We start from the raw sequence: 27,889 nt of genomic DNA, 5'->3' as shown, positions 1-27,889 counted from the left end.
TTTTCACTTTTATTTAGCCTCTGTCCCAAATATTTTGTAGTGTGTAGCAGCCATCAAAATTTTGGTCAGTGAAAAAATTGGATATCTTTTCTTTGTACTTTTGTCAGTTAAATAAAGTTGAAAGAGAATGAACAAATCTTAGATTCTTGATTTTATCGCATTTTTCAAAATGTTCAGACCCAACTTTTCTGGATTTGGGGTGATGTGTATATATATTAATTATGTATGTGTGTGTGTAGTCAAGTACATTAAAATTAAACACTTAAAAAAAATGTTAATCACTTCTGGATTCTGTGGAAGCATTTACTATTGCATGCTTCAGTTTATGATGGGTCTGTCTTGTACAGTTATTATCGTTAAATCAATTTCTGTGGAGAGAATGAAAGGAATTTTTACTTCCAATATTGTACTCTTGCGTTCTATTGCTAAATTATGAAGAGAATGTGCATGCGAGTTCATTGGAGGTTTCCTGTAAAAATAAAAAATACAGTAAAAAATTTTCTTATTGGTTATGACAAAGCAATCTAGTTGTTTACAGTTGCCAAACATTACTGTTGTATTGGACTGGTGTGTGGTCAGGTGTTTGTGTATCTTCTGTTTAAAACAGGGTATTTACAATTTATAATTAAGCAATGAGAGACTCTAATGCTTTGTTTTTATAAAGCTGTTACATTAACAAAAAATGAAATAAATTACACTACCAATTTAAAAGGGTAAGATGATAAAAAAATACTTTAGAAGAAACCTCTTATAATCACAGAAACTGCATTTAATTAATCAAATCTAATCAAATTCTCCAGTCTTCAGTGTCACGTGATTCTTCAGAAAGTATGTTGATTTGCTGCTAAAGAAACATTTCTTATTATCAGTGTTGAAAACCGATGTACTGCTTTAATATTTTTGTTTAAACTATGATACATTTTTTTTTCATGATTCTTAGTTTGTAAAAATAGTTTAACATTATTAAACTAAATTTAAATGTTCATTTAATTATAAATTTTTTAATCAAATATATTATCATTCTTCCACTATAAGATACAATTACTGATATATAAACAATAACATTATTCTTTGGGTGCCATGTAATGATATCCAAAGTAACAGGTGTTTTGCACATGGTTACTGCATTGTGTTATTACTTGTATATTTTATTGTTATAACATTTTGCTCATACTTTCCACACCTTTTTAAAGGCTCATTTATATTCTTATATTTGTTGTATTTTAAATTGATATGTTATATTAATTATGTGTAATTAAACATTACTTTGGTCCTGTTTAATATAGATTCGTTTATTTAGTTAAATAAAATGGGGAAAAATAATATTTTTTTTAACATAAATCATACTATTTGTCACCCTTTACATCTGTCTATGGGTTTTGCAAATATTTAACCAATGAGAAGTATTAAAAAGAGCTTGTGACCAAATCTTTTAACTGCATTGCCTCCTTAAACTCTCAGTTAAACCTCATAACTCTGCCCCATTTCTATTGTGAATGAATTTTGGAGCGTCGCTGCGTTAAATAAATAACTGGTTCTCTGAATAAGTCCAGCGTTTTCTTAAAGTTATTTAAGTATTAAGAAATACCGTATATACCCGACTATAAGACGACCCTGAATATAAGACGACCCCCCCATTTTCCAGACTTATTTTTGGGACAAAAAGAGATTTTTGTGGAAAAAATCTGGTTTTCAACAGAAAATAATTTTATTTGAAAATTGCAGTGATAATTCATTCTCTCTCTTCCAGCGCGCGAGCACACCTTTCTCTATCTCTCTCGCGCGGCAGAGAGGAGCAGCGTTTTAATTCAGTTATTTAATTCAGTTTAATTCAATTTTACATGCAAGTATAGCCGAAATCATTTGTCTTAATGGGTCATGTTTCAGTCACTATTTCATATTTATTCAGTTGTTCTTTCTCCCTTTCCCCCCGTGATTTTGTCTATATCGCGAATATAAGACGACCCCCCATTTTTCAGCCTATTTTTAGGACAAAAACCTCGTCTTATATTCGGGTATATACGGTACTTGATATATAAAGGGTAATCTTTTATGTATTTGAGGAGCGGAGAAGAACATCTTGCATTTGTCATTGAGTCACAGCCAAATGTGCGTAGCACTTCATTATTATGTGAGATTTTGGCCAAATGACAGAGAAAAACAGAAAATAAACGAGCGCCCACATAGCTACAATAATTTTCATACTACCTTTAAGCTGATGAAAACGTGCTGTGATGAACTGACTGCCTCAGATGCAGCCGTTCTAATGACGAAAAACACGACATTCACTGGACAAAAACGTACTAACTTCATTTGAGCTTGATTTTGGTAAAGCGGTAATAATAACAAACGCAAGTATATGATCACACATAAAGCCACAATATCAACAAAAGATTTGTCCCCCCCCCCCATTACCTTTAAAAGTAGTGGTTTTGGTCATACTTTGTGGGGGGCCCAAAATGTGCTTTTGCATATTTCACAATATGAGGTAAATCTGTAAAAGGGGTGTTTTACATTGGGTCCTTCAGAACATCTCTGACTGCACTTTAGGTGCCTGTTAGATTTCTGCTCTTCGAGCTCTTGTAATAAAGAAAACATGGCCTTATTGCACTCTGTTTGTTTGTACAGTGTTGAACCAGCTGCCCCTGCCCTCCCCTTTACCGGGCACCACCACTAAGAGTCTGCTGTACAACGGGCGTGTAGCTGAGGAAGTGGGGCGTCTGATGGGCTGCAGAGATGAAACTCTGGTTTCTCAGCTTGCCAGTGGCCTCAGCCAGGTCTCCTCGGAGCACATGTGAGTTTCTGATTACATTTACCCTGTACATAAACCACACACCTGCATGCCTCCTCTGTCTCTTTCTGTCTAAAGGCCTGGGTATACTTAATTTTCTGCATTCCGCTCCGTATCACACACGGTCATGTCCGCACAGCTTTCAAAGTTTACCCAGCAGCGGATGAATGTGGATGTTCGACACACGTTAGAGGGGAGCACTGAGTCGTGTCATGTACAGGACATTCGCTTGAAAGGATAGAAGAAGAAAAGTAGTGGATCCACCATTGCATGCAAAGTTTAGAACAAGAACCAAAACAGAAACAATGGAGAAGGATAGGCTGCTTTGTTTACTGTTTTGCCTTTCTCTTTACGCACTCCGACTTGTACAGTACATCATAACTCTGTGTATTGCCACCTAGTGGACTCAACATTCACCTTCCGCACCGTCCGCTTGGTCTGCAGACCCTCCCGATGAAGAAAATTACGTCACATGGACAGTGCGCGGCTCGTCACGAAACGCGGACAGCTGAAGTATACTTTGGGATTAACTCTCTGCACTTGCAGGTCTATCAGTCTATGGGCCCTATGAAATCCTATTTATTTCCCCCAAAATTTTTCAGTGTTCTCAGTTAAAATTTTTCTGGATTCTATTTGATGGTTTAATTAAATTTAATTAGTAATCAAAAAGGATGTCTAATCAGTTGAATTTATAAAACTTTAATAATTAATATAATAACAATTAAATAAATGAATATTTCTGGATTCTGTTCTTAAATTAATCAGAAAAGGTGTTAATCAAATCAATGCATTAAACTAATAGTTTAATAAATCTTTTAAAATAGAAAGCGCTGCACAACAGGTTTACTGTTTACTTTAAAAGTAATGTTTTACAATATTGCATTACTCCCTTTAAAAAGTAAGTAATTGCATTACTTAGTTACTTTTTATAGAAAGTAATGCATTACGTTACATTTGCGTTACTTTTTCTCATCTGGGTTGGGCTTGCTTGTTTTGTTTTTAATAACAAAATAAAGTTCTATTTTTTGCAAATGTAAAGGCCCTTTCACACCAAAAGTGAAATATATAAGTGGAAGTGCAAATTCACGTCTTGTATGTTTAATAAAGTGAGATTAAATACATAAAGTACATTATCATATTTTATTATTGCAGGTTTGTGTAATATTCTGAGTTTGATTTCAGTTTTCTTTTTCTTTTTGAGGAATACTGAATCTGTTTTTGTGCCAGTGAGATGAGTAAATGCATTCTCACATTTAGTCTAGAGCTACAATAACCATCATATTTACACAGCAATATCTCTGCACTTACTCCTGATTTAGAAAAGCTGTCAGTCCAATGCATTTCCTAACTACTTAGTTGAAAATAGTCAAATTACCCCCAACACTGGCCCTATGTACTCTGTCAGTGTGTCAAATCTGATATGATTTCCACAGAGAGCTGAAGGACAACCTGGGCAGTGATGATTTGGAGGGAGATGTTCCAGTTCTGCTGCAGCTTTTGCTGTCCAGAAACCCCACCATCTTCAGGAATAAGACTGCACCCAGCACTCCCCAGTATCCAGCCCAGGCGGGTAAGCACACAGGGAGACCGATATTACTACAAGGTTTACACTTGTAATCAGTTCAGCCTGAAGAAATAACAGTTTTATGTTCAACACTGTACTTTTTGCTTTTGTAACAATGCTAGCTGATTGTTTGCCAGTTTGCTGTCAGGTGCATGTGGTTGAAATTCACCTGTAAGATGAAGTCAGGTCTCTCTTACAGAGTATTTAAAGGGATACTTCAGGATTTAGCATTAAGCTTTGTATTAGTAGAAAACCTGTAGTATTTTCGAATTACCATGCTTTCCACCCTCATATCCCCCTGAGACAAGAGATTTATGTATTTTTTGTCTGGAAAAAATCCTCTGATGACGCAAAAATCGTCATTTTGCGTCATCGGAGGATTTTCTGGCCAGAGGCTAAAGACTACAGCCAGTAGATGGCGTTGTTCCGCATGTGTTCAACCCGCCCATAGAGGGTTGGATCTCACTCACAGAATGTACACAGTGTCAGCCGTCTTTCTTTGGAAGCTAAGCTAGCAGGCTCTTGTTCTGTGGAGAAAGCTGAATAGTTGGAGAAAGCTGAGTAAGTAGGGGTTACCATCCTCCTTTTCCCGGACTTGTCCGGCAGGCGAGATCGTTCAAAATGTCCGGGATTCAGCTTTTGCGTTCTGCGGTCGCCATTCATTGTTTACATGCACACCTTTTGTTTCAATCTAACTGAATTCATTCCGATTGGTGAATCTGAATGTAGTGTTTACATGAACGCTAAACAAGTGATCGGTTAATGTGCGTTTTACCCTTGCTAAGAAAATTCCTGCTCCTCCGTGAGAGATACGAGACCCGGCGCGTCTCAGTAATGAAGCCACTGGCCTCGCGCCGTTCTCCCGCGGCCGTCAGCCTCGTCCTGCTCGCCACAGTAAACATGATGAATGAATGGCGACTGTAGAATGCAAAAGCCGAATCCCAGACAAACCCATCACGTAGGCTAGCCTTGTTGTTTTCAACTGCGCACTCTTACCGGTAGGCGTGGCCTCCTAAGGCAGCGAAGCAAGTGCATTCTGGGAGTTGTTGTCTTTCATCCACATAAGCCAAAAATACATTTTCTGGCTTTTCTCAGTCTAGAAAGCTCCAAATTCAAAGATTTCTTCACATTTCTTCTACTTAAATGACCTATTTTAAATACACATTCATCTTCCCAGAGGTTAAGTATCCCTTTAATTAGCACAAACATACATATTCATTACTCATTGAACAAAGACTGTTGCAATTGGTTAGATCTACTTGAGTCGTCCTCTCTACATCTTAATATAAATATCATTACTCCCACCAAAGCATGTAATGATATGTGTGTCTGCCTAGAGAATGTGTCCTTCTGAATAGACAGATTATTCCTCCCTTTCCTTTCCCAAAAAGATTGTTACAATTAGGGCTACTGAAAGAGGCGTTGTTTTATTTAACCTTGTGATGTTCCTTTATACTAAGAAATTAACATTTTTGTAACCTATAATAGAGATAATTCTCTGTAACATAACCATTAGTTCATACACACATGATGCGCGTTAAAACAATCAGTATAAAAAATCAAGCTTTGTTAATATAAAAGACATATAAATAAATGTTTCCACATCCAATGTACTTGCCACAGCTCCATTCTTCACTAACAGCCTTTTTACAAAACCTGCATTACATTGATCGCATCACAAAACAATCCATGCTGATATGTGTCCGAATACGTTGTGTGCAAAAGCTATAATATGTTTGCAAACTCATCTATTTTAAAAACATACTGTTTTATGTTCTGTGGCTTCATTGCTATGACTTAATGGGTGCTTCTCAATATCCCTCCTCGTTTCCTCGCTCCTCCGTCCTCCATCCTATAACCCGGAAACCGATCGAGCTCAGCCATCTTGAAGGACATCTCAATTCTCTAATTGTACCGTGACGAACGAGGAGTGAGGAAGCTTCCAGAGGAGTTATGAGCGAGGATACACGGGTGTTTCCTTTGCGGAAGTGTTTTATCGACTAAACGTGACACACGCATAAATTCTCCTCCCCCTTCACATCGGTCACAATCATTTTAATTTATACTTTACCTTTGCAGTTTGAATAAACCACACATCTCACATTTCAACAGGGTATCTTGCTTTATTAATATTTATTATGAATTTCTTAAATAACCAAACTAAAACAACATAAGGGCAGATCCTTTGAGCGCTGCTGATGACGCTGTGAAGTGATGCTCGAGGGATCAAGTATTCCAATATATAAATAAGCTTTCCTTCGATTCCTCCGTCCTCCTTTTCTTTCCTTGCAGCCTTCCCTTGCATCTTTCAGGGGGTTGGAGCTGAGACGTGAGGAAAGGAAACGAGGACGCAAAAATAATTGAGAAGCACCCATTGACTGATTGATGTCATTCTTTCCTATTTTAGCAGCAAAAAAAAAAAAAAACCTAGCCATATTTAAACTTTTAGTAAACATCTCGATTTGTGTCGTTAGAGTTGCTTTTCTGTTTGTTGTTTCTCATCCAGACCATTTTTCACATTCTTGTTTTTCACAGGTATAAGTCAGCAGTCAATGGCACCGCCGTATAAAATCACGCATGGCTCCATGCAGGAAAGCCCATCCTCTGCCAATTACCAGCAGGCCTCTATGTCCCACAGCCCCTCTGGGTGAGCCTTGCTTTCTGATTCAATTTTCATCTGGAGGACTAACTTGTGCTTCTATTTGTGTCACGTCCAGTTGCTTTTCGCTGTAAAAAACTAACCAACAACTGCTGTTGTTTATGATTATAGCCAGCATGTTATAAAATAACAATGTTACAGTGTTTAATGTGTAATTGATTTTACATTTAGCTGTTATGTTGTATTTAATTAATATTCAACAGGTTACATTTTTGTAGAATATGCTTTACTTGATAATTGTCATTTTCTTCAACCGTCTAATTAATATAACACCTAAAATGTGTTGCTTGTAAAAAGCAGCTGTTTAACAGCTAAAAGGGGCCTCTTTTGCAGTGTAAAACATAAACATAACATAAGGTCATTAAACATTGCGTTAAAGCCACTGTTTTCATCTACACAGTGCACAACCAGAGGCAGAACATTTCAGCCTCCTATTTTTCATTTTTCAAAGTGTTTGCTTTAGCCAGTTGAAGGCACAGCACATGTATCGCCTCTGCTTGTTTTGAGGCAGGAAAAACCCTGATTTAGGTATTTAATTTACCTATAATAACTATTATTAATATTAATATTATTATTATATTACATTTTAATTCGCAATCACAATTTTTTATCTGAAAAAAATCCCAATCAGATTTTTACAAAATATTATCAGCTTGGTAATCATACATTTCATTTGGCTACCCTTTCATTTTCTTTCTTGTTATGAGGAAAAATTGTTTAAAATAAATAATTGATGCTAATAATTTAACAATTCAGTGTTGGCGATAAGGTTTAGTTGTCTCTTTGTTGACACTGTCCTCTCCTGTTCCTTATGATAGGCGTTTTGTGGCTGGGCAGTCTAGTTCTGGTGGACGGTTTCTGCCTCAGCAGGGCAGCCCAGTGCCCAGCCCATATGCCCCCCAGAGCCCTGCTACTGGCTACAGACAGTACCCACACCCTCCAGCCTACAGTCAACACCAGCACCTACAGCAAGGTCTGCAGAAGCACACACACATAGGCAGCCCTATACAACAGCTCTTCCATGCATCGAGATCTTCCTCAGTTTTCTGGCTCATTTAGACATCATTCTGTTTTTTCCCCAGGTTCAGTAGCAAGCCCGATGATTCCAGGAGGCATGAGAAATGTTCAAGAGAATAAGGTAGAAGTTCTAGTGCTGTCATGGTTATGAAATTTGGCTGACGATTAATTGTCTAAGAAATAATTTTTGGATGATTATTTGTCTGTTTTAGGGCTTTGACTTTAAGATGAATAATTGTCTTACTTTTTTGTGGGAATTTATTACATGTCAGAAATGACTGGGATTAACTAAATCCTTTGGTGGTCACGTGCCGTATAAGATAAGTAACTCCTCCTGATTGTGTTTTTCTCTGTAAACTGTTAGGATCAGATAAGGACGGGTTTCACGTCTCACATACTGCAGTCATCTCCACCTTACACCCCTCCATGTGATGGAGCTCAAGACATGCATCTGGGCTCCCCGGATAAGCAGCGCGGTCTGAAGCCTAATGAGGGAGAGCGTGACACCGCCGATAAGGCTGCGGTGTATGATATTGTGGGCTCACCGGGAAAAGACACACTAACTCACACTAAGCTGATCCTGAGGCAGTCACGGGCGAGGCCAGTGGAGGTGGAGCTTGGGGGAATGTACCCGGGCTCAGACCCAGAAGGAGAGCTTGTGGAGGCTCTTGCCGCAATAGAAAGGATGGAAAGTGAAGCGGCAATGGAAACGGACCGTAGCGCTAAAGAGGTGCAGGACAAAGGTATGATGCAGGATCATTAATCATTATTAAACTAATATTTGTGCTGATATAGGAATTTTGAAAAATGGCAAGAACAATTGTTCAGGCTGAACAAACTGTTTAGCAATACAGTATTGTTCACATCTTTGAAATAAGTGCTCTCCAAGGCTGCATTTGTTTGATCAAAAACACTGTAAAAACAGTAATATTATGAAATATTATTACATTACAACTATCTTTAGTTTTCTATTTGAATCAGTGCTGTCAATCGTTGAACTAATCACATTTTTCTGTAATTAATCATGATTTATCGCACCTAACATTAAACTTAACATTAAATTTAATATATTTTTATATTGTAATACTTTCACATTGAATCTCCAAAATAATGTAGAAACAATATAATGTGTATATTTTAAATAGTTTCTTAATGGCATTTTTTTACTAAGCACTATGAATGAAAGCAAGTATCAATAGTTATATTTCCACCGCCCTGTTTTTATGCGCATTTTGAAGTATCACATCTGAAACGATTCTGCGGATAATGGGAGATGGAAACAGATTTGCAGAATAAATTCTGATGTAGCGAACATTAAACTAGGGATGCACCGATAACATTTTTTCATATCCGATCTGATACCAAAAATTCTGAGTATCGTCCGATCTGATACCAGCACAGTTTTTTTTTTTTTAAATCAAGTAGAATTTCTGTAACTCTGTGTTGAACTGATACTCACTCTTTTGTGTGTTAAACACAATCTACTAAATACAGACAATTTCATTATAAAGAAAAACAACAAATCAAAAAAAAATATGATCATAATCTGAATAAAATGCTATTATAAACTAGATTAGTGGATAATTCAGCAGTAAACGTTACTCTAGAAAAATCACGAGTGCACAATACGTGTATAAAATCTGAACATTTAGTGAAAAAAGCTTGTAGATATTCGAATATATTTAAATACATTGCTTGATATTTGATACCCGTTCGAATTTGATTTTTCTCAAAAGTGACAGCCCTATAGGTTACCAATACCACCGTCATCTGCTCAATCAACTTGATGGAAACCTAATTCGCTTTTGTTTTTATTTACAAAAATTTGCGAACTTTGAAAAGATTCGCTTAATGTTTGTATGGAAACCCAGCTAATGATACCAGTACTGATACTGATGTCTCTGTTAAATGAGAGAGGTAGGCTATGTGAGGCCAAAGCCGGTTTCAGTTTCATTTTAAAGGGGTGGTATAATGCCCCTTTTTACAATATGATAAAATAAGTCTCTGATGTCCCTGAGTGTGTATGTGAACTTTTAGCTCAAAATACCCCACAGATAATTTTTTACAGCAGGTCAAAATTGTCCCTTTTTGAGGGTCAGTAAAAGCGCGTCGTTTCGTGTGTGTCCCTTTAAATGCAAATGAGCCGCTGCTTGCTGCACAGAGGGCGGAGCTTCAAGAGCTTGTGTGTTAGCAGCTCTGATTACCTCATGCAGACAAGCACTAAAATGCCAGAAACTGTTCTGCCTTTTATATTTAAACTGGAGTCGGACAATGATGGAGAGACTCATGAAGAAGTGACAACATGTAGAATGCAACAGGACATTTCTGAATGGTTAGTTGATGAATTTATGTTGCTGATGTGGAGTTAACTCTCTTCAAGTCTTTGATTAGCATATTCTGTCATGATAATCTATAAAATCGCTTGTGTGTGAACTGTTGTAAGATGCCTACAGAGTGACATTCTATTGCATTTGTGTTACGTACTGTATTGCATGTGAAAAGATGGATGCGACAGCTTGAGCAGACTCACAAATGTGCTCTACTACAACAACTCTTCCTCTTATTAACATGGACTGCGTGTTTCCGGGGGCGGGGTTTATGTAAATTTTAGGGTTAGTGGTGTCACTAACCCAGGAGGAATGTCGTTTAGTCCCTACCAGACGTTTGTTGTAATCCTTAAAAAACATTTTTAAAAAGCAAATATATTCCTTTGCTTTGAACTTTGAGCGTTGTAACTTTGCAGATGTTGTTTATGCTCAAACAGCAACATTACACACTAACTAAAGTTAGAAAAGTGAAATCATAATCAACCACCCCTTTAAATTTCATTTTGGCTTGACGTTTATACAGCTACTTATTTTTCATTCTTGTTCTGTTCTGAATACAGTTCAATTTAAAGCATTAGTTAACAAATTAGCATTTGTTGTGGAGTAAGGTGAACAAAAATAGCCTTGCTATGTTTATATATTAATATTTGTAAACCTTTCGCTTTATTTACTGGTATTTTACATTATTTTTTAATGTAATAATTAAATGTGACTTATAACACTCTCAAAAACGCTATTTTATATGGGTAGCTTATTTTTTTAATGTTTTAAAATGTCTTAAATTACTTTAAAAATTACTTTTTAAACCATTTAACTGATAGTATTAATCGGTCAAAATTCTTAATGTCAGCTAACCAGTTAATTATGAGCATCCTTAAACTGTCACTCCTGATCAATTTAATGTGACCTTGCTGAATAAAAGTATTCATTTATTTAAACAAACAACAACTTTGCAATGGTAGAACAACTGCAAAGGTGCACAAATACAAAATCGAAAGAAAGATGAAATTGCATTTTGCAAAAATAAAAGGGCTTTGCTGTATTTTGACCCCCAGATTTTCATAATAAAAATAACCATCACAGTAAATCATCGTTATTAATGGAGAATTTGGGGGTAAACTATGACCTGGACACGTGAGATTCAATGTCCCATTTATGTCTCTTTCTCTCTGTAGATAAGCCTTTGAAGAAGCGAGACTTTAAACAGGACTCCCACCCACAGGAACCGGGCGCAGCTGGCACAGCTGGTTCAGGCTCTGGGGCTCCAGGTGGGGGAGGAGGGGCTAACGCAGGGCACAGGCTGGCCCCTCAAGAGGCCAGTGCTGCGGGCACCAGCGCCAGCCGCCCGGGCCTGCAAGTGAGTTTGGAGCAAGCGGGAAGAGTGGAGGATGCGTGCATGGGCATGCCTATCCCTGCCAGCGAGGCTCAGCGCTGGCCTCAGGAGCCGCAGGAGGGCGTCACCCCGAAGCCCGTCAAACACAAGCACGACCACGCTCCAGAACACCGGCATCGCCATGATGACAAGCAGCCTGATACCCCGCGGCAGAAGCACAGACCTGAAGGTCGGCACGCTGACGTCAACACGCAGCGAGCCGCTCAGTCGGGGAGTAAACCGGTCGAACTTCCTCCATATATGCTGGGTGAAAACACCAGTTCGGGAGCGCTTAAGAACTTCACCATTCCCAAAATCAGAAAAGGGGGAGATCACGGCGGCGGAGATCTTCCAGAAGGCTGGAAGCAGCCGTGTGTGCGGCTGGAGAGACTAGAACCAGAGATGGACGTGAAGAAGAGCGTCAAGCCTGTGGTCGTTCTGCAGAAACTCTCCATAGATGAAGTGCAGAGGCTCATGAGAGAGAGAGACTCGCGTGGCTCCAAGTCCGGCAAGAACAGACTCTCCTCTGGGAGATCTGGGAAAGGTAGGGGAACTCCTTTTATATTTGTCTCATTCCAGTTTGAATGACGGTTTCCCACATGTTTTTTCCTTTTGAATTGGACGAACAGCCAGGCAGGGAGAAATATTAATTGGCTATTTGTGTGAGGGCAGTTATGCACAATGTTTCTTGGGTTTTCCAGCTGGTAAGAGCTGAACCATTACCGCTCTGTTTTGTTTTTTAACACTTTGAAATGGCTCTTGTTAAGTGGATGTCACCGAATAGTGTCTCAGATAGCCAGACTTTGTTGTGTGATGGGTTAGAAATACAGAATACATAAAGGAAAAACTGTAATTGTTGTACTATTAAATAAATGGTTGTATTTAGTTATTTATGTAGATTTCTAAAAGTAATACTAAATAATTTGTAAAAGCTGATGTTTTTGATTGTTATTGAATTGCTGTTGGTAAGATTGTCATGATCAGTGTTATTTTAGTGTTTTTTAGTATTTTGAATTAGCTTTTATTTTAGATTTTCAGTTTTGGTTTTCGAAATTTTGTACTTTTGTCAATTTAGTTTTTATTTCTATTAGGGCTGTCAATGTTAAGGCATGCAATTAATTCAAAATCATTCACATTTTTAAATAATTTAACAGAAATAAATGAATGAAGCATGCAAAATTACATCATTAACTTAATTTACGTCACACACTTATATTATCTTAGTAGTCGGGAGTTTATCAAACTGAGTATATACGATGCCTTAAACACCTGTAACCCTGGTTGGTGGAAATTTCTATTCTAACCCTTTAACCCAATTTTAATTCTATGTTTGTGATCCGGTCATTTTAATCTGCTTAACTCTGGGAAAGTTTTCAGTCCAATTATCCAGTAAGTGAATGCATTCAAACAATCAGTCCAAAACAGTGCTAATGTAAAGAAAACCAGGCTTATTTATATCTGAGATGGCAGAGAGAACAGTGACTCACGGACAGTTTTCAGTGAATTATTCCTCCAATGTCTGTTTAGCTTTAAAACACAAGCTCTGACATATCCTGTGATTGTCTCTGAAGAGTGCGAGACCTCACATCGCTCTGTGTAAAATATAGACTGAACAGATCGTAAAAACATCCCACCGCTGAATGGCCAGATGTGACACTAACTACGTTCCTCGGCTGGATAAATCAAACAGCTTCTTGCTAGTAAAGTTTTGATGGATGAGATTTGTATTCAAGGTAAAGACAATTGCAGTGATGTACAGGAGTCGTACAGTAAGCACGTGCGAGTCTGTTATTATTGATTTGCAAAACAAGTCATGTATTTGCGCTCTCGATGCACTGATATCGCATTTGTATTCATGCAGACACATTTCAGTTCTTTCAGTACATTGTTACCACAAACATTTTATCTGTCATGACTCGTGTATGTTGCTGTGTTTAGCAATTCTGAATGGATCCGTTGTGTGTACTGTAGTATATTATACAGTCAGGTCAAGGTTTTTTAATCTCCATGTGGTTCTGCTCAGTATCACAACTTGCCATGTCTAAAATGTAAACAAGCTCTTTGCTGTTGCACTGTACACATACTGTACACTGAATTCTGTAAAGTTTTGTTCTGTAATGTTTTTTTTTCTCCATGTGTGCTTTGGTGTGGATACATTTATGAATTAGATGAACTCATGTCATTTGGTGATTAGGTGTCCTTTTGGAGTCTCCAAGTGTCCTATTTTATAAAGACACCCAAATGTACCATGAAAAAAGCTTGTAGAAAATAGTTTTGTGAGAATTGTCCTTCAATCTGAGAGTTTACTTTGCTGGATAGAGCAAATTATGACAAAATAAACACGTTAAACAAGATAAATGATGTATGCTTAATGTCAGTGTAAGTTGAATGCAAGTCTTTGTGCACAGGTGGAATAGACCCCTCCGTGCTGAAGGATCTTCCTCCCGAGCTGCTGGCAGAGATTGAGTCCACCATGCCCTTGTGTGAGAGGGTGAAGATGAACAAGCGCAAACGCAGCACTGTTAACGAGAAGCCTAAATATGCGGAGGACAGCTCAGAGGACGAGGATTTCGGTGAGTAGCGCTGCTTTCCACCATTGCAATGATCACAGTCCAGTCCCGCACAAAGAGGAATACCACATCAAGATACAGTGCTTCACAATACTGAACATTCTCTTATTAACTAAGTTGATGAGGTGCATCCTGAGATGCTTTTTGAACCATATTGATAGTTCACGTCATCTTCATTTATATAGCACTTTTAACAATGTAGATTGTTCCAAAGCGGCTTTACAGTGATAATAGGAAATTAAACGTAAATGCTGGACACTTGTTGACTGAATTTCCTTCACTATCTATCTCCAATTCAAAATAAATGAATAACACATTCTACAGAGCCTCTAAAAGGACATGGATAGTCTTGCTGCAGTAGTCTGTTACACACGTGTTTCGGCCGTACACCGATTACATTACTTGTCCATCACGGCGCTGTCGTTTCGCTTTTTTATAGAATTAAAAAGCCTTTTGTTCAGTTATACAACAGACGCTGAAAGTGTCTGTTTTATACAGCACAAGCTGCAGAGTCAGATTTCACGTGAGGAGAGCAAGGAGAGATGCGCAACAGATCCTGGGCATCATTGACAAATATCTTATCTTGTAAAATATGTGGTCAGTACTGCCACTCCTTCTACACAGAGAATGTGTGATCGCAAATTAGAGAGCGCATTCAAAAGCAATTTCAATGCTCCTCATTTTAATAGCGGCTCCCTGATGCCAGCAAATTATAGAAAATATCATTACCTAACTATGTAATGGTGAGAGAATGCAAAAGTTTTGTGCGTCTCATATTTTTTTCAATCAGGAAAAAGGGAGCGACCTTTAACGCGTGGAACGATTTAAAATTGCAATTTAAATTTAAATTACCTGCATGTCCCTTTAGGTGCTCTGTAGAATGCGTTATTCATGATCCATTCCTATCCGAATAAAGTATTCGGCTTTGTGCACATCCCTGTGTATTAATTTTCACCCATTTAAGCAAACTGATGCCTCATTATTGCACTGTTTTTTTTTTCTAAATTAAAGGTATAGCGGAGGATCTTTCCGAATTTTAGATAAGAACCGCCCTCTCCACTTTTTGAAAAAATGCACATGCGCAACACTCTACCTGTTCCCGAGAGGGAACGCCTATTAAACGTGTGCGAGGTTCTCCTCGTGCACGCTCTGTTTACAAGTTGCTGTCGGCATCGCTCATACAAGATTACTTTCCAAAAGAAGATTTGCACTTTTTCTCCAAATAGCATGCCAAACTTTACCTGTAGAGTAGAAACTTCGCGACTGAGGCATCAGTGGGAAGCCCAACCTGTGTTTTCAGCGCACACCATCGTGTGAAACAATCTCCCAAAAACACTCTGATCTTGTTTCTCTCTTCTGAGGCCTTTCTCTTCTTCTCATACAGTTCGTACAAACTTTTTCTCTTGCGACCCTCAGACATTTTCAAAGGACCCGGTGAAACGGCGAGCTTCAATGAATGGCTTAGCTCTAGCTCACCACACATAAACACCTGAAAGTGCGCATGCGCAGAAAGCGAAAACTAAGGGACGAGCACGTACGACGGCCTTACGTAAACATATCACCAGAATGATTGACACTTAGGTGGACCAATAGTTTACACTACCCACCCGGAAAAAGAAAATCCTCCGCTATACCTTTAATATAATTTAATTATTTGTGAAATTTACATGCAATTTCCTAGTGAAATGTTTTTTTTTTTTTTTTACGGCAATTAACACACATTTAAAAAAATTAAGTGATGGACTTAAATATCATTTTCTTGTAAAAGGTACTCCAATATTTTTTGTTTTATTTACAACTTCCAAAAATCATTTTTATATAATCTTCAGTCAATTGTTCAGTCAAGTCAAAAAAATTCTTCCACTGTTTTCTGCCCCAGCATCTCGTAAACGTCAGAAGAAGGAGCGCGATAGAGCGTGGGAGTTTGAAGATCGAGACCGGAGGAGTTCAGGAGAACATCGACGAGGAAATTACGACGCACGCAGAGGCTCAGGCAGCCGATACGATGAATCTGATGAAGATTCTCCTCCTCCCAGCCTTAGCGATGGTTAGCAGAAAACAGTCCTGTCTCCATTAGATTTTATTAATGCTTTTATCTGCATGTTATTTGCATTATAAACACTACCGTTCAAAAGTTTGAGGTTGGTAAGATTTAAAAAAAAAAATACAATTCTCTTATGCTCACCAAGACTTGCAAAAAATTGCAATATTGTGAAAATAATACAATGTCAAATTGTTTTTTATTTGAATATATTTTAAAATGTAATTTATTCCTGTGATCAAAGCTGAATTTTCAGCATCATTACTCCAATCTTCAGTGTCACACGATCATTGAGAAATCATTCTTAAATGCTGATTTGCTGCTCAACATTTGTTATAACCAATGTTGAAAACAGTTGTGCTGCTTAATATTTTTGTGGAAACTGAAATACTTTTATTTCAGAGTTCTTTGAACAGAACGTTCAAAGAAAAGAACAGCATTTATTTGAAATGAAACACTTTAATAACATTGTACATATCTTTACTGTCACTTTTGATCAATTTACTGAAAAACAATTCAGTCTCCATTAGAATTTAATAATGAATTAAAAGCTATGCTCCAAAAATGAGGGAAGCTACACCGTCATCATATTATTTGAGATTGTTCTGAAATGTGCTGAAATGGTCCATTAGTGGTTGATTTGTCTATTTTTATTCTTTCAGTTGCAAGACGTTTAAAGACAAAAGAGAAGCAGAAGAAAAGGAAAGCATATGAGCCGAAGCTAACACCTGAAGGTAACCCGTTCACCCTTTCATCATTGCACTGAATTTTCCCTGTCAGAATGAAGCTCATTAAATCCCACTTGAATTTTTTTCCATTCTCCCCCAGAAATGATGGACTCGTCCACTTTTAAGAGGTTCTCGTTGAGTATTGACAACATCTTTGAGAATCTTGAGGATGTGGACTTTACTGCTCAGGGTAGGGGCAATATATCTGTGTTTTGTTGTTGTAGAGTCTGAACTAAAACTCTTTCAGTTTTAGAGTAAGGTAATCTCTTGATGTGTTTGTGTGTTCTCAGATGATGATGAGATCCCTCAGGAGCTGTTGTTGGGGAAACAGCAGCTAAATGAATTGGGCAGTGAATCTGCTAAGATAAAAGCCATGGGCATCACCTGCAGGGTAAGAGATACATCACCTCTTTTATGCGGTAATAAAAACCCCATGAAATTTTACTCATTGTGGGGTTAAGGCTAGCCCATGTCTATGAGCAATCTATATAGTCGTGCATCTATAAAGGCCATCTATATGATAGTGCACTAAAATTTTAAAAACATTTAGTTTACAGTCTGTCTCTTGGGAAAATGGACCAAAAATATTGATGTCTTGTTTTAAGTGAAATAGTTTTGTAGAATGAGAATGTCCCTTCCCCAAAATGGACAAGCCTTTTATAGGCTCTTTAAAGGTGTTTTATTCTTCTCTTTCGTTGCATTATATTCAGTGGTGGCAACACTTTATAAATGATGAACTAACTATTTACTCATGCTTAACTAATGATTCATAGCATGCAGTTATTATAAAGCATTAATAGTAATTAATAAGCACTTTAAAATTACAGCTATAAATGCTTTATTCTTGATTTATAAGCATATTTATAATGTTATAAGCATATTTATAATTGCATTTTCATACTTTATTAATGATCATTTTATAATTTCTAAATTATGTATTACATTATTTACAAACCTGTTATTAAGGAGTTGTCAGTGGTTCATAAGATCATTTAGAAAGTGCAAGTAAATGATTAATACACTATTTAAATGTACATTTATACATCTTATTATTTAGACATCTAGTAATAGGTACTAAATTAATAAATGCTTTATTAACATGTATTCCTTCTGTAATTCATGATTAATTCAGGTAGTTATAAAACATTTAGTAGTTGTCAGTTTACTATTTTTGTGAGCTCATCTAAACTAGTGAGGACTATTTATGCCTCAAAGCTTTTACAAAGGATATTTAAAGGCTCAGTTATTTTTAACAGAAAAATGAAACAAACACAACACAGAGTGATACAGAACTGTATTTTATGACCATTTTCCATCTTCTCTCTCAACCAAATCTTGTGAAGACTAAATATTGTGTAGGATATATTTATTTAGTACACTGAAATATGCTAAATGCTAAAAAAGCAAGACATTTCCTGTGGTTTGTAACATGTCAACTTTAGCTGTATACCTCATATTATGTTTTTTTTTTTCCTTTAATGCCCAGATTCCTTCTGATAAACTGGTGAAACTGTTGAACATCCTGGAGAAGAACATTCTGGATGGAGCCAGTCTTTCTACACTTATGAACCTTGTAAACAGCACTTTGTTTCTTTATTCATATTTGTCTCTTGGGTGACACTTTCATACTTTAAATGGTGCCTTTACTTTTAATCCACTGCTCACTCTTGTTTCCTCTGCTCTTCATCAGGATAATGAGGGAGAGGACGAGGAGCGTCTCTGGCGGGATCTCATTATGGAGCGTGTGACCAAATCAGCAGATGCGTGTCTGACAGCACTGAATATCATGACATCATCTCACATGCCCAAAGCCGTGTACATTGAGGATGTGATCGAGAGAGTTCTGCAGTACACTAAGTTCCACCTGCAGAACACTCTTTACCCGCAGTATGATCCAGTCTACAGAGTCAACCCTAAAGGAGGTAAGACACTTAACTTCTGCTGGAGGCCTGTTCACACCAAATCTAAATGGTACAGTGTTACAATAATCAAACTTTTTTTTGTTCTAAACCTATTCACTATTCGCCTGAATGAATTGTTTGAAAAATGTATTAAAAAAATTACCAAAGTCCTTTTTTAGGGAAAGTCTGTTCACTCGGCGGCCATATTTGCAACACCTTCGGGCATCCAAGACCTATGTACTTGATTGGGGGAATCCTGAAATCTCAAAAACCGCTTGCTGACCTCAAAATTAAATAACATATTTCAAATCAGCAACAAAATCTGACATGAACTGTCCTATAAATATTTGTATTAATGCTCAAATAGTGTTAAAAAGTTTTGTGCACATCATAAGCGCACGTCTCAGAACAATGACTTTTTCTATAGCAACCGGAGCTTCGGCAGCTGCATTGACACAATGACCTTATCAATCAGTGATTGGCTTTTTTTATTTAGAAGGCGGGACTTATTCTGCCATATTGCGCATTGCACTTTCTCCTATTCATAAATATTATGAGTGCACCGTCTTTTAATATATAAAAGTCTTTGGTGGTGCCCTCCAAGTAAAATAAAAGACAGTATGTTGCATTAATTGTTTGACATCTTAATTATAAAAAATAATCACAAATAAAATCCAAGATATTTTCCATTGGTATTTACTGCTATTGTTGTAATAAATCAAATTAAATGTTTGTATTTGTAAATGAACTACTAAATGTCATCTTCATGCGGTATGAACGATGTGTGGTTTCAGGTTCCTTGCTCAGCTCCAGAGCAAAGCGAGCCAAGTGTTCCACCGCCAAGCAGAGAGTCATTGTCATGCTCTATAACAAAGTGTGTGATGTGGTTAGCAACATCTCAGAGCTGCTGGAAATTCAGCTAATGACTGATACAACAATATTGCAGGTAGGACAACTGATCGATGACGTGTACTCGTGTATACTCTCTAAATTCTTGCCATTTATTGCATGTTGCATCACTCTATGATTTTGATAGTGTTTTTGTTCTTCTGCAGGTCTCTTCAATGGGCATCACTCCTTTCTTTGTGGAGAATGTCAGTGAGCTGCAGCTCTGTGCCATAAAGCTGGTGACGGCGGTATGTTTTCTTAGATTAGCAGCAAAACCTTGTGCATTCGGTCTATCATGCATTAAATAAATTTCTCAACATTTAAGAAAATTGGGAATAAATATTGCTTACCAGCCATTAAACTATTTTGCTGGATTAAATTAGAATTTGTTTAGCCTACTTTTACCTGTTGAGACATGCCTTCACAAGCAACCATTAAAGCTATGTTTGTGATGTTTGCAAGGTTGTTTGAACTTGTTCGTCTAGGTGACACTAGTGTCACAGAAACTACATACTTGACTTTCAACAACTGTATTATTTACTCGTTCCAGGCCAGTATGTTTGCATTGTAAATTGATTCCTACTTTGTTCACACTTCTTAGGGTTTTTTGTATCTTTGTCTCAAATCCTGACACTAATCGAGGCATTTTGTTTCTCTCTGTGGCTCAGGTCTTCTCTCGTTACGAGAAGCACAGACAGTTAATTTTAGAGGAGATTTTTACCTCTTTGGCCAGACTGCCCACCAGCAAACGCAGTCTCAGGAACTTCAGGTACTGATATGACCCCTTCTATTTGTATTGCAGCTCTCCCTAAACTGATCTGTGATAAACAAGCATTTCCTGCACGTCGATTCTGTCTGTGTTTAGGTTGAACAGTAGTGATGCAGAGGGTGAGCCCATATTCATTCAGATGGTTAGTGCTCTGGTCCTGCAACTAATTCAGTGCGTGGTCCATCTGCCCTCTGACAAAGACTCTGAAGACGATCACAGGAAGGTACTCAACCAACACCTCTTAAACTAGTCTTGAAATTTTACTAACACCATAATCTCTGGTGTAGATTACAGGCTGTTAACAATATGGATTAATCCATTTTTCAGGTTGACGATGATGTGTTTATCACCAACTCATATGAAACAGCCAGACGGACGGCTCAGAACTTCCTCACTGTATTCCTCAAGAAGTCAGAACATCCTTTCTATTATCTATTTTTGCTTTGTGAAATGCTTGTATGTGGTTCTTTGCAGTACCCAACGTGTGTTTCTGTTGTAACTACATCTCAGGTGTGGCAGTAAACAGGGTGAGGAAGACTACAGGCCGCTGTTTGAGAACTTTGTGCAGGACCTGCTGTCTACTGTCAACAAACCCGAGTGGCCCGCCTCTGAATTACTGCTGAGCCTTCTGGGTAGATTACTGGTAAGAACAGATCATAGCCAGTCATTTTGTCTGCAACGGAGCTCTAACTTCCCCATCCGTGCTAAACATGAAATGAATGAGTATTTATGAACCCTAAGGAGTTTATGATGGAGCTTTGCGTGATTTGTGAGATTGTCATACCAATATAGTAGAACAAGTAAAAAAAATAATTATAATAATGGGATTTTACAATTAATTTTATGTTTTATATTTATAAAATATTATAAATATAATAATATTATTTATTAAAATAAATGATATATATTTAACTTCCCCATCTTTGCTAAACATGAAACTGCATGCATATTTATGAACTTTATGATGGAGCTTTGGATGATTTGTGAGATTGTCATACCAAATATAGTTAAAGTAAATAGTTACAAAATAAATTTAATATTATTTGTAAAGTTTGTAGCATTTATTTGACGAGCATAATTTGAGGAATGTAAGAAAATACCACAACAGTGCTTTCAGTGAAACATATACAAAGGTACTTTCTCCTTCAGTGACCCTTGACCCTTCATAATCTGTCCCTAGGTGCATCAATTCAGTAACAAGCAGACAGAGATGGCACTGCGAGTGGCATCACTGGATTATTTGGGTACTGTAGCAGCCAGATTGAGGAAAGATTCAGTCACCAGCAGGATGGACCAAAAAGCCATCGACTGCATCGTCAGAGAGGTATACACACCTTACTTCAAAATACACATGCTGGTGCTTGTAAACTACATCTAATAAACATTGTACTTTAAACTGTTTTTTTTAAATGAAATGCTCCTTGTATGTGTCTTTAGGGCACAGAAGGAGACGAGACTCAGCGGTTGCAGAAAGCTCTGCTGGGTTATATGGATGAGAACGCAGAAACAGACCCTGCCCTTGCTGTGAGTTCAACTAAGATGTTTTTCATTCCCAGTGATATGTGTAGAGTTGTGTTCAGCCGATATGAGTTTTTCTATGGTTAGGTGTAGGGGTGTCCATGGTTAACCGATTAACCGATTAACCGTTAAAAATTGCGTAACCGAGTGAAACATTTTGCTCGGTTAAGTGGCGTCAATGGTGTGCATTGAATTTAGTTGTAATACATTTTTGCACCGCCAGAGACCGCTAGACCAGTTTTCTAATATGAAGCGGGCAAAGAAAGCGCGCGTCCGAGAATGAAGGCTGTGCGCGAGCCAGAAACAAATATAGTCAGTCAGTATCCGCGCCACTGATCGCAGCACAATAATATCTGTCTGCAGAGCCGCAGAGCCACAGCTTTACACCAGCAGTTTTACCCCGCGCATGCGCAGTTTCATCACAACAGTTTTACCCGCAGAGTCCGTTTACCGTTACATTAACCCATACAATTTGTATTATGCATTTCCTAAACATGTACTTGCTAATCAAACACTTTATATGAACAAACTACTAATCTATAAAACACAATCGGTCTTCCGACCTTTTACTGTGTTGATATGCGCGAGGGAGAGAGAGCAATACAGCGCTCGTGTTGTTTGAAGGCGGTGAGAGTGCGCGCGCGCGCGGCCGGGGCTCTCTCACTGTTTGTTCTTATGCGCCCTGTCCACTGATCTAAATAATTAGTTGTTACGACGACTTATTTGTTCCCTCGTTTTAATAAATCGTGGACACGTTGAACTATTTCCCTCCCTCATTTTGATTTAACGTGGCCAAAAACAGTTTGATACTATTAATTAGTGAATGCTAAAGACCTATATTTTGTGAATTGGTGAATATTCAGGTGAATTATTTCGTGGCCACGAATTAATAATAATTATTAAACTGTTTTTCGTCCCTGTGAAGATAGCTCTTCAGTGAAGGCCGACTACAGCTTTTTATTCCTTTTTTTTTTTGTGAATTGGTGAATATTTATCAGTATCAGGTGAATTGTTGTGGCCACGAATTAATAATACCTCAGCACGTTTTACAAGCCCCTTCTCGATCGCAGCGGCAACGAGCACTTTGATCACTTGATTTAAAAAACAAAACATTTCAGCGCTAGATCGCCAAAAAAAAAAAAAAAAACGAACGAAATGAATGCTCTGCTAGTTAACTGAAGATGTTTTGTTTATTTGTATTGGTATTCATGCCGCGAGATGTTTCAAAAGTGGTGACAATATCGACCTTAGAAAATAGTGGTGGGGACATGTCCCACCCGCAAATTTTGCCTATCTCGGGGTTGCGGCGCGCACACTATGGTTAACCGAGTATTAACCGCTAAGGGCCTCGGTTAACGGTTAATGAAAAACTTGAAAACGTGCAGCCCTAGTTAGGTGTCAACATCTAGCAAGGTTGCCTGTGGTTAAATCCAGGGTTCCCGCAGGGTCTTAAAAAGTCTTAAAAAGTCTAAAATTCTGAACTTTAAATTTAAGGCCTTAAAACGTCTTAAAAACGGACAGATTTTCATCCGCGGTCTTAAATTTAATTTAGTCAGGTCTTAAAAAGGGTTTACCCTCGTTTATTTCCAGAAACGCTGGCCGCAGAAAGTTATTACAAAGTAGCAAAAAAGTATCGAGTCGTAGCCTACAAAGCGGAGCTCTAGTGCTGGGGTCTCCAACACGTCGCTCGCGGCCTGATTGGAGGTCGCTCGCCAAGAGGCCGTTCACATATCGCGTCTTTTGCGCGCTCAAGTTCGTTCAAATGTAGGCGCGCGGTAAGCGTGCTCATAATTGAAGCGACGCGCTCGTTTTTTCCAGGCGCTGTCTGAAAGCTCAGTCAACAGGAAGGATGGGGGTGCACCCAAACACTACGGGTGTTTTTCTCTTCTCCTTAAATAAATCTTGTGGCAGAGCTACAGTAAGCGTTTTTCGGTGGTGGAAAATCCATTAGCTACTACAACTTATTTGTCATTGTGGAGACGCAGGGCATGGTTGCATAGCAACGACAGACACCAGACGGGAAAATAGGACCGAATTTTACTATTAATAATAAAAGATAAGCTAAAGTGCATTGTTAATGTCAGTAAATTATATTTTTTGACTCATTCTTTTTATAAAAAATTATTTAAAGTCTGAAATATGTGAGGTTTATCTTTTTCTAAAACCTTTTTTGTCAAACCTTTATTTTAACTTGTACATGTTAGTATATAACATGCAAGACACTTTAAAAATGTTAATTTTTAATGGTATTATTTTAATGTTTATGTAAACAAAAAGTGCATATTACTCCTAAATGTATTTGTTATTTGCTGGTTTTCGACATAAAACTTGGTGAATTGATTTCATTGTATAGTATTAATACTTTTTGAACATGATTCTGTGATAACCGTGATAATTTTTGTCACTATAATAATGAAATTAAATGTTCATGCCATTTCATCTCTAGTTATGATCAACTAAAATCAACTAATTATGTGTTTTTTACAGTATAATATGCAATTTTCTATAAAAAATGTATATCTGATTCTGTTCTTTTCTCTGACACGCGTTGTTGGGTGTGGAAGGTTACTAATGTGATTTATCTGTAAATTAAATCAATGCTTTTTCAATTACTGAATTCATTGAAATAAAATGAATTCTTTGATTTGAATATTTATTTGGTAATGCGTCGTGTAGGTCTTAAAATGTCTTAAAAAGGCCTTAAATTTGACTTGCTGAAACCTGCAAGAACCCTGTATAATGCATGACTTTTTTTTTCTTTTTTTTCATAGTGATTTTTCCTAGTGTAGCTTCTGCTTAAATGTTTATAAGTAAAATTTGGTAGATGTATAATAATTTTTGCTAAGTGTAAGAGAATTCATTTGTTTGGTTTCATATATAATAATAATATTTTAATTGTATTATATATATTTAATTGTGAATTATTATTAATAGTTGTAATAAGAGACATGCACAAAATTAGCATTTTACTAGTGAATAGTTTGTATCTAGTTTATATAGTAAATTATCTACTGTTTGGTACATGCATTTTCTATGCCTTTTTCTCTACCCATAATCCTCCATGTCAGCATTCCTTAATCTGATTTTGTATTGCAGTTTGCACGCAAATTTTACATCGCTCAGTGGTTCAGAGACTGCACTACAGAGGCTGAGAAGGCCATGAGGAGTCAGAATCAAAAGGAGGACGACTCGGAGGGGACGCATCACGCCAAAGAGCTCCAGGCTACCGGAGACATCATGCAGCGTGCCGAAACCCGCAAGAAATTCCTTCACTCTGTCATTAAATCAACTCCCAATCAATTTACTACTCTCAGGTATTTACCATACATGAATTTGTGCTTCAGTTATGTTGCCCATCCTGTGTTGATCAAGACTGTAACATAATGATTGGATTGTGGTATTAATGAAAAAGAAACTTTTGACAGGATGAATTCAGACAATGTGGACTATGAGGACGCCTGCCTTATCGTACGCTATCTGGCCTCCACCAGACCCTTCTCTCAGAGCTTTGACATCTACCTGACACAGGTGAGAAGATGGGTCTAAAATGTAGACGTAATCAGTTTCCACCTGGCGTTAATGTGCCTCTTGTGATAAAGAGCAAAAGGTTCAAAATAACTTTTTTGTAAAGTATTTTTAAGTTAATTTGTCTGTGTTGGAAACAACTTTCAACCCAATCTCTTTAATCTCTTTGAAAGAGGGATAAACATCTTTGAGTGGTGACTTTGCCTATTTGCTAAAACGATTCTTACTTCCCACCACTACTGTGTGTGTGTGTTTGGAGCGGTTTAAATGCATGCAAATGGTTATGCATAGAGTGAATTTTCATTTTTGTATTGTCTTTATTTATAGATTCTGAGAGTTTTAGGGGAGAGTGCCATAGCTGTCAGGACCAAAGCCATGAAGTGTCTCTCTGAGGTTGTGGCAGTTGACCCCAGTATACTGGCCAGGGTAAGGAATGCAACTCAATTAAAACTGGCAACACAAAACTATAGGTAATTCTGTCAGAGTTGACTGTTCATATCTTTTAATTGGTATGTTTGTCTTGTGTAGTCTGATATGCAGCGCGGTGTTCATGGGCGGTTGATGGATAACTCCACCAGTGTGAGGGAAGCAGCGGTTGAGCTGCTGGGACGGTTTGTGTTGAGTCGACCTCAGCTGACAGAACAGTACTACGACATGCTCATCGAGAGGATATTGGTATGATTTTAAGACCCTACCTGTCTGATAGTTAAAGCAAGCACAGTGTAAAGGTTTGGACCACTTTTCATATGAAACAATATATGTAAATGTTTGTGTATACACAAAAAAAAAAAGATAGATAGATAGATAGATAGATAGATAGATAGATAGATAGATAGATAGATAGATAGAATGGTAATGGCATTTTGAATGGTAATCTGTTAATACTTTAGCAAGGATTAGAGGTCTGCTACCCGACCCGAGCCCGACGGGTCCCGAAAAATGTGCGGGTTTCGGGTCGGGTTCGGGTTAATGTTTAATGAACAGCCTCGGGTTCGGGTCGGGTTCGGGTTTGTAAGATAAAATAAATAGGCTATATATAGTTTGCGTGCCGTGTGCTTTGCCTGCTTTCTGTGTTGTGGTGACCGGCACGCGCGAGAGAGAAAGTAGCCTACATGCGTGCGCAGATGTGCAATGTGCATAGGCTACACAGACTGTCGATGCCGTTCTCTTCCTTCATAACTCATACTGAGAAGGATATATTTGTGTAAATAGCTGTGAAAGCGGCACTACAATTAAAACTTTCACAGAGATCTCAAACAGGCATTAAAACATCAAATATTAAGAATTGGCATATCGAGCAAAATAATATGAGTGATCTAAAATTGTAGGCTATCTCTCCCTCCTCATGCTCACCGGCAGACGCACCGACATTAAATTTCTTTGTAGGCTAATAGGCCTATGTGTTGTAACCCAGTCATTAAAAAACGATTTAGTTTTATATTCATGTTTAAATAAAAATAATATATATATATTTTAAATTTCATGTTGAGATTATATGAAAAGTGAAAAGCATGAATAAGATAAGATGATCCCGAAAATATCGGGAGACAAATGGAGTGGGCAGACATGATTTTGACCACTTCATTAAGTTTGTTTTTTAGAAAGCCTGTCTTTAAAGTGAATTTCGTTTTGTATTAATTGTATCTTAATTTTAATAAATTTTTCATTAATCAATTTCTTGAATTTAATAAATAAGAGGCTAAATAGGCTATAGCAGGCAATATAATCAGGACACGGTGTCGCCGGCGCGTGAACTGGAGCTGGTCCGAAACACAGCGTATAGGCTATAAGCTACTTGCCTCTCAGACTTGAGACATATATTATATATAGAAAGCATGAAATGTGTACTTTTAAACAAAACAATTCAAAACGAAAGAAAACAGACTGTGCTCTGCTTAATGAAATGTGAATTTCTCTCTGGCGCGTTTACTGCGAAGATCGCGAATCAGCATCGTCAAATGTAGGCTATCTTTGACACAGAAAACACTTGTTTATTAATAAACGATTGAAATGTCCTTGATATATTTGACATACTAATCATTAGGCTACTTTTCCCTGACAGCTTTTAGGCGCGTTATTGGCAGCGCACCCTATGTTACATGAACACGTTACCACCGCTATAATATTATTCTTCGGTGTTCAGTAAAAAAAAAAATACAGACCGACCTACCGAGCTTTTTTTGGCTGTTACGGCAAACCAAAATATTTTTAAGGATGGC

At 37.6% G+C, this 27,889-nt stretch overlaps 1 protein-coding gene across 2 annotated transcripts in view; it reads left to right on the top strand.

Annotated features, from left to right (window-relative positions):
- Positions 1-27,889, top strand: part of nipbla (NIPBL cohesin loading factor a) — a 52,085-nt gene that overhangs the window by 9,536 nt on the left and 14,660 nt on the right. For both annotated transcript variants that reach the window (XM_081366968.1, XM_081366969.1), the window contains exons 3-28: positions 2,629-2,794; positions 4,225-4,361; positions 6,891-7,002; positions 7,833-7,987; positions 8,097-8,152; positions 8,396-8,774; positions 11,534-12,274; positions 14,139-14,303; positions 16,180-16,347; positions 17,004-17,075; positions 17,170-17,259; positions 17,360-17,460; positions 18,556-18,642; positions 18,760-18,991; positions 19,765-19,916; positions 20,026-20,106; positions 20,527-20,627; positions 20,724-20,850; positions 20,955-21,037; positions 21,138-21,270; positions 21,808-21,951; positions 22,065-22,151; positions 25,242-25,459; positions 25,571-25,673; positions 25,998-26,096; positions 26,199-26,345. In XM_081366968.1, the coding sequence (XP_081223094.1) occupies positions 2,629-2,794; positions 4,225-4,361; positions 6,891-7,002; positions 7,833-7,987; positions 8,097-8,152; positions 8,396-8,774; positions 11,534-12,274; positions 14,139-14,303; positions 16,180-16,347; positions 17,004-17,075; positions 17,170-17,259; positions 17,360-17,460; positions 18,556-18,642; positions 18,760-18,991; positions 19,765-19,916; positions 20,026-20,106; positions 20,527-20,627; positions 20,724-20,850; positions 20,955-21,037; positions 21,138-21,270; positions 21,808-21,951; positions 22,065-22,151; positions 25,242-25,459; positions 25,571-25,673; positions 25,998-26,096; positions 26,199-26,345 (4,136 nt within the window). The remainder of the gene's footprint in view (positions 1-2,628; positions 2,795-4,224; positions 4,362-6,890; positions 7,003-7,832; positions 7,988-8,096; positions 8,153-8,395; positions 8,775-11,533; positions 12,275-14,138; positions 14,304-16,179; positions 16,348-17,003; positions 17,076-17,169; positions 17,260-17,359; positions 17,461-18,555; positions 18,643-18,759; positions 18,992-19,764; positions 19,917-20,025; positions 20,107-20,526; positions 20,628-20,723; positions 20,851-20,954; positions 21,038-21,137; positions 21,271-21,807; positions 21,952-22,064; positions 22,152-25,241; positions 25,460-25,570; positions 25,674-25,997; positions 26,097-26,198; positions 26,346-27,889) is intronic.

This window comes from Scardinius erythrophthalmus (assembly GCF_964197995.2).
Source record: "Scardinius erythrophthalmus genome assembly, chromosome: 5".
NCBI lineage: Eukaryota > Metazoa > Chordata > Actinopteri > Cypriniformes > Leuciscidae > Scardinius > Scardinius erythrophthalmus.
This window is presented reverse-complemented; position numbering and strand designations above follow the sequence as displayed.